The sequence below is a fragment of the Phoenix dactylifera genome, chromosome 8 (assembly GCF_009389715.1).
Source record: "Phoenix dactylifera cultivar Barhee BC4 chromosome 8, palm_55x_up_171113_PBpolish2nd_filt_p, whole genome shotgun sequence".
Lineage (NCBI taxonomy): Eukaryota > Viridiplantae > Streptophyta > Magnoliopsida > Arecales > Arecaceae > Phoenix > Phoenix dactylifera.
The window spans coordinates 603,650-610,822 of NC_052399.1; the positions used below are offsets into that span (position 1 = coordinate 603,650).

Here is a 7,173-nt window from a genome sequence, read left to right on the forward strand (position 1 = left end):
AAATTTTAAAATTACTTTTTTGTCCTCTGTCGCGATCGTTTTATAAATATTTTTTTTGCACATCTACCAATTAAGGATATTTTAGTAATTTTAATTTGAAATTATTAATTTTTTAATAGCGTTAGATGGTGTGGGTAGGTATGCAAAAACAAGGATAAAAAAAAAAGGGTAGAATAGCAAAACAAGTATTTTACGAGGGTATACATATAAATATAAATTTTGGAAGGATATTCATGCAAAATTCGATATTTAAAAGGGTAGTCATGTAAAAAATTCTTATTTATATACATCCATTATCCCTACTTATTTCATACTACAGAGCGGAGAGAATAAAATACTACAAAAATTATTTTTTTTATAAATCAATTAGTTTTCACTTCGGAGAGGAGATTTACGAAGAGTTATATATTCATATCGAATTCAAGAAAAATTTTATCATCATCTGCATCAACTTCGGAGCCACTGCAGGTCAGATAAAATCATCCTATTAAGATTGGATTAGGCCGGATATCAAATAGAGGGACGTAAATTACGAGTGAATTAGCCCATCTTCTACAAGATGCTCAACCGAGGGACACGAGCAGTAGCAAGGAATGTTTCCTAATGAAGCTCGTACCAAATCCACAAACTATTTTATCAGAAAAAAAGATGAAAATTTTGACAGGCACTTTGTTTAAAATAATTATTTCCAAAACAAATGGTCGAGATTTCTTTAATTAATATTAATTAGTAATGACATGACTGGTAGAACTCATTTCAATATACAAGTTTGGCATAAAACCCTTAGTAAAAAGTAAATATAGAATAAAATTTTATTTATTTGATTTCCCACTAAATGAAATCTACCATTAGTTTCATTGGCAATTTAGATTCCCTGTGCTCTCAAAATGCTCTACTACTATTTCGCCTAACCTCACCCTAGTGGTGGAAGCAAAACAAATGTGATCTCGCTTATTCATTTGAATATAATCTGGGGAAGGCTGGACCTGTCACTAAAACATATCAACATGCAATATTAACCACACTGTTCCCTAATTAATATTTGGGCCTTTCCTTTTCGTCATTTGAATGCAGAGCCCCACCGTGTGATGGTGAATTGTGTGGCTCAAATCATGCAGAGCCGCCGTCATTGTTTCACGTTCGGACATGTGACTTGGATGAACATTGCCGCATATATAGTCGAATGGATGAAACACGCGCCACGCGTCCAACCTATTCGCAGCCAAGTCGACATCCATAGCTACCATCTTAAATTCACAAACGTTTAAGCGGTCAGGAGTTGTCGACTCCAAAGTCTAACGGGACAGACATTCCGTTACAGGATCCAACCCGTACTGAGGTGGGGCTCGAGCATGAAAACATGTCACTTCTCTTGAGAACGACTCGGCCACTGTGAGGTGAATCTGGAGCCGGCAGGCCAGATCTAAGTGGCACTCATTTTCGAAATATTTGGTACTTTGTGGAGGAGTTAAAGTCATTTTGGACCTCGCATTTATTTCGAGAGGTGAACCGGACTGAGTTATCTCCAATGCAGCCCACCATTTCAGAAGTATATTTTGGGGTATTTACGATCTTGTATCGTAGATATTAAATCGTGTTTTGTATTGTGGCTGTTCTAGGCCTTCCCACGGCTAAGTGTAGTGAGAGACCGGTTAAAAAAAAAAAAAAAAAAAAAAAAAAAGCAATTTGCCAAAAAGATCTCTTTTTCAAGACATGCAATATGAATTCATGGCAGATACCGAAAAAATCTTGGTGACTGGGTCAAGAATTTAGCTAGAATTTACGAAATTGGAGCATGGAGGATATGATTTGATTCTGTACTACTATATCCATCCCATGAGAACATAAGTTGCGAATCAAACAATACGTTAAGCTTATAAGCTCAGATTGGGCTTTGCAAATAGTATTATGCCATTCATCCTCCACTTGCTTGAATGCCTGATCCTTGTTGTGGCAACTTCAGATCTGATCCTTGTTTCCAATTCTCCTGTTGCAGTTGGTGCATTGTGATTCATTAACTAAAGGTGCTGTTTCCTGAATTTATTCATGATGTTATTATAATCTGGGCTAAACTGCTTAAAATTTTTAATAAAATATATTTCCCAAACCAAGATCTAAAGAAACCATGGAATGCCACTCATGGAATGGAGGGGAAAAGCCCGCAAGGTCACATAGCCAATGGCATGCATAAAATCTCCAAGCACAACTTAGGAGAACATAACGAGGTCTCGGTTCATGTAATACCAGGTGGTTTCATGCACGTAAGAGCAATTAATATAGAGTAGCAAATATAAACCAAATGGACAGGAGAAAATGGCAATATTATGGGCCCTCAGCAACATGGCAGAAATCAGCATCCAGTAGGAACAAACAACGTAGCAGCATGGCTTCATCTCTTGCGTTACAGAGCAGCTTGTGTTGGAATGGAAAAAATAAGTTTAATTCTCCCAAGATTGTGATCTCACAGAGCAGCCCATTTATTATTGGTAAGTATGAAGAGGTAGATCCATGTTGCAGAAAACAACAAACAACTTCTGTGGAAAACTGCAGCTTTCAGCTGATGAACAGAAGACCGGGAGAATGACAGCCCCCCCAAAAAAAGGAACAAAGCAAAAAAAGAGATGGTAAAACATAAATTCAGAGAAGAGAGGGAGTAGAGGCATAGAGGGAGCCCATAAATTCATTTATTCTGGGGAAGAATGGAGAACAAATGAGTCGTACCGGTGGGGTAGATCTTAAAAGCAATAGAGAATGGCCTCCTTGAAGAAACAAAACGAAATAAAGGCTGCAGAAAGCTATGGTTTTCATATCATGAACACCAAACAGATCCCCTCAGTAAAAGCAAAAATGGATCAGCGTACATTCCGCGAGTAGGAGAGGGACAGTAGGGAGCCCATGACGCAGCCTGTAGAATTCTGAAAGATATCAGTAGCGACAGAGTTCAGAGATTTCCAAACACCGCATGTGACTAGTTTTCTTTGATCACTCCCCTCACTGTCTGGCCTTAGAGACCCATACTTATATGTTATTCGGCTTTCTTCTTGTATTCACGCTCATCTTTGTTGCTGTTCTTGGTCTAACTTCTGTGGTTTGGCTTCTATGACTATATTTCTAGTGATTTACAAAAGATTTAGCTTTTTTTTTTGAAAAGTTGATTTCAGCCAAGAAATTTGTTACTTCGTTTGATCTTTAAGCTCCACTTCGAGTTCAATGATTTTTGATCTTCTAGGAAAAGAAACTGAAACCTTTTCAGGGTTTGGGGGCTGACAGCAGTCCACTTTTCACTTAGATATTGTTTGTTTCCTTCAAAAATATTGACCATCTGATCCTTGAGCAAATATATCAATTAGGCTTCCTCCTCAGTTCTATCACAATGGATTTCTAGATTCCGGTACATTGATCCTTTGCCTTTTTATCTAGTTCTTGGGACACCAAACACAGTCGCTTCTCTGTTCTTAATCTCCTTGATCTTGTTCACTATTTCAATATTTTTTAAATTCCAACTATATAGATATTCCTCGACATAGCTTCAACTCTTTCATCTGTTTAACATGTGGGAGACCAAGACCGAGTCCCAAAGCGGCAGGAGAGGGTACTACAATTACTCCTTCAATCCGGACGAGCATGACGGCCTCAGTATGAACGAATTTACATGCAGAGATAACTCTTGGTATTATCTCTTCCTTCTGTATTCCACAAGCATAATAGTCTCTTCAGAAGATACTGTTAGTTGTAATGTTATAACACTTTGAAACTAGAACCAATTATTTGAGTTGTGCATTGTTAATAGGTCTGTCTCCAGCGATGTTCCAAGTGATCTGCTTGTCAAAGTGGAAAGTTATATTTTCCATTTACACAAGGTATGTTTTTATGATGCACAATCTAAAGTTCTCTTTGTGCTGTTTTGAACCTCCTCTCTCTTTTTTTTAAATTTGTAATTCTATCTGAACTCTCTTATTCCCCCTTCCAGTATCCTCTGATCACAAGGAGTGGAAAGATGAACCGAATTGTTAACGAATCACCAATACGAGACTCGGAACCAAACTTCATAAATTTGGATGATCTCCCTGGTGGCCCGGAGGCATTTGAGTTGGCAGCCAGGTTCTGCTATGGCATAGCGGTTGACCTGACTGCTTCGAACATCGCCAGCCTACGCTGCGCAGCCGAGTACTTGGAGATGACAGAGGACTTGGAGGAGGGAAATCTGATATTCAAAACTGAAGCTTTCCTCAGCTATGTAGTCCTGTCCTCCTGGAGGGATTCAATTGCAGTCCTCAAGAGCTGTGAGGACCTCTCCCCATGGGCTGAGAACCTCCAGATTGTGCGGCGCTGCAGCGAGTCCATTGCCTGGAAGGCCTGTGCGAGTCCAAAAGGAATTAAGCAGGCACACACTGGAATCTCCCCAAAGACTGGCAGCCCGCAATGGAACAGTAGGTGTAAAGAAGGAAGCTCAAGTAAGAACCAGCAAGTACCGCCAGATTGGTGGTTCGAAGATGTATCCACACTCAGAATTGATCACTTTGTAAGAGTTGTTGTTGCCATCAAAGTAAAAGGGATGAGGTTTGAACTGATCGGCGCGGCGATTATGAACTATGCATCGACATGGCTCCCTGGTCTAGCGAGCGAAGCCACACAGAACAGTTATGACAGCACTTGGAACCGAGGGGGAAGGAACATGATTGTAGTAGGTAATTCTAGCAAGGAAGAGTTATTATCAGGCATGCCGATCCGAGAGCAGTGTATGCTTGTTGAGAGCCTGATCAGCATAATTCCACCTATTAAGGACTGCGTCTCATGCAGCTTCCTCCTCCAACTCCTAAGACTGGCCAACATGCTACAGGCCGCGCATGCGTTGATCGAAGATTTGGAGAAGCGCATCGGAATGCAGTTGGAGCAGGCAAGCCTAGCAGATCTTCTGATCCCTTCCTACAGCAAATGTGAGACATTTTATGATGTCGAATTAGTTCGAAGACTGGTGCAACATTTCATGGTTCAGGAGCAGACAGGACCTTCAAGCCCAGGAAGGGAATCATCATCTGATAAGCATAGACAAAGTGGAGCCAGTGCTAAGGCAAGAGTAGCCAGGCTCTTGGATGGATATCTCGCCGAGGTGTCGAGGGACCAACATCTGTCGCCCTCAGAATTTCAGGCCTTAGCAGAGGCATTGCCAAAATCAGCAAGAACCAGTGATGATGGATTATATCGAGCAATCGATTCCTATCTTAAGGTAAACACAAAAGGTCGTTGCATCCTTTCCTTTTTGAATTCAGATTCAGTCGTCTTTAAACTCAGTATATTTTGAAATCTTACAGAAAATAAGGAGACCTATCTTTCTTAATTGAAAAGATAAAATGTTGAATCCACAACAAAATCTTGTGCCTTTCTCAAAAACTAAACTAAATTTATGGATTCATTAAATTTTCAAGATTCTGTTTATATATTGGGTTTTATTCCTCAATCTGAAGCAATATTACTTGTTTAACTCCAGCATTTTGGTAACATTTGATAGATGAACTAAAATTCTAAATAATAGTCAACTTACGTTCTTCTGATTGCTCCATCGATACGAAAGGAGTGGACTGAAACTGGCGCACAAGGATCTGACTTAATTTCTTCCAAAAGTTTACAGTTGGGCCATCTTCATCTGGTCTTACCTGCAAGTATTGTCTCTTGTGGATGTCCACCTTTTAGTGCGATCTGGTGGTTGGATCGCCTACAAACTGACTTACCTTTTGGCCGTTCAATTTATAAAAAGAAGTTTCCTGAAAAGAAAACCAGTGGCTGAAAACAAGATACCTATCACAAGCATCTAAAAAAATTTGGTGAAGTCTCGCTCATTGACACCTCTTATTATCCAAAAGTTTTCCACACCTGTCTCCCATGCATTTTGAAGAGTGAGCTCCTTCCATAACCTTTACATCTTCCGAATTTCCTCCAGGCACATCCAACACTCTCCGAGCATGGACGCAGGCGGCTCTGCCGACTGATGGACTGCCAGAAGCTCTCAGTTGATGCCTGCATGCACGCCGCCCAGAATGACCGCCTCCCCCTTCGTTTCGCAGTCCAGATTCTCTTCTCTGAACAAGTGAAGATAAGCAAGTCCATCGCCAACTCTTCACTCGAAGGAGGAAGGGAGCTCGTGCATTGCCAACCCATGCTCCCCACTCAAAGCCAGCTACCGGAAGGGAGGACTCCCCGGTCCTTCTTCCAGGAGGGGCGGGCAGCAGAAAAGAAAGATATCAACACCCTTAAATATGAGCTGGAAGACATGAAGGCCAAGTACACCGAGCTCCAAAGAGAGATGGATAGCTTGCAGAGTATGTTCGAGAAGATGGCATCGCCGTCGTCGAAAACTATAAAACACCAGTCGTCAAGATGGACTAGTAGGTGGAAAAAACTAGGCAAGCTGACAAGAATAACCGGCATGGGGGACAATGAGATGGAGGCTCCGGTGGAAGCGAGGAAGGAACCAAGGAGGAGGAGGTATTCAATCTCGTGAAATGGTACCTCAGAATGGAAAAGAGAATACAATAGGATCCTTTCCCCTCGGTTTATTCTCTGAGTGCCCGTTTGGTTCGCGGGAATCATATTCCCTCTTACAAATATAATTCTTGGAAAGAAAGATTCCTCAAATGTCTAGGAATATATTTTTGGCATATTTGGTTAAACATGCAAAAGTGATAGATTTACGGAGTGCTTATGTTTGGTTGACCATCCACTTTTCTGAAAAAATTATATATAATTTCTATCATATCCTTAATAAAAATTAGGTCTTTAATGCCTCTTTAATATTGAATGGTCTTTTTGGAAGAAAATAAAGTTGGAGTGATTCTCGCCTTATAGGAAAGTAACTTTTTCATATTTCTCATGAAAAAGACTTTCCTATAAAATGTAGGAATCATATTCCTATGGGAACACAACTTTTCCATCTCTCTTCTTTGAAAATTCCAACCAAACAAGAGGTATCTCATTTTTTTCTCGTTGACCACACTTTTTCCTCTTTTTTTTTCCGCGAACCAAACGAGCCCTAGGTTTCTCTTGTTCTAGTATGGGATTAGAACCCTTAAAAGCTTAAAATTGCTATGAATTCGAGGAGGTGGTTGGTTCATCATGGGGGGCTATTTAATTACCCGTTGCTTCAGTATAAGATCATCACAAACCGATGCAAGACAT

At 40.4% G+C, this 7,173-nt stretch overlaps 1 protein-coding gene across 1 annotated transcript; it reads left to right on the plus strand.

The window, feature by feature from the left end:
* Positions 1 to 2,839: 2,839 nt before the first annotated feature.
* On the plus strand, positions 2,840 to 6,746 carry LOC103711029 (root phototropism protein 3-like). Its single transcript, XM_026806210.2, has 4 exons — positions 2,840 to 3,670; positions 3,791 to 3,860; positions 3,971 to 5,227; positions 5,939 to 6,746. Exons 1-4 carry the CDS (start codon positions 3,552 to 3,554, stop codon positions 6,497 to 6,499), a joined length of 2,007 nt encoding a protein of 668 aa, XP_026662011.2. The 5' UTR covers positions 2,840 to 3,551; the 3' UTR covers positions 6,500 to 6,746.
* The last annotated feature ends 427 nt before the right edge of the window (positions 6,747 to 7,173 follow it).

Excerpts from the sequence above, each read along its gene's own strand:
- LOC103711029 (XM_026806210.2), top strand. The coding sequence starts at position 3,552 with ATGTGGGAGACCAAGACCGAGTCCCAAAGCGGCAGGAGAGGGTACTAC. Across the intron at positions 3,671-3,790 it reads ACATGCAGAGATAACTCTTG|GTCTGTCTCCAGCGATGTTC; the intron begins GTATTATCTCTT and ends CATTGTTAATAG. Across the intron at positions 3,861-3,970 it reads ATATTTTCCATTTACACAAG|TATCCTCTGATCACAAGGAG; the intron begins GTATGTTTTTAT and ends TCCCCCTTCCAG.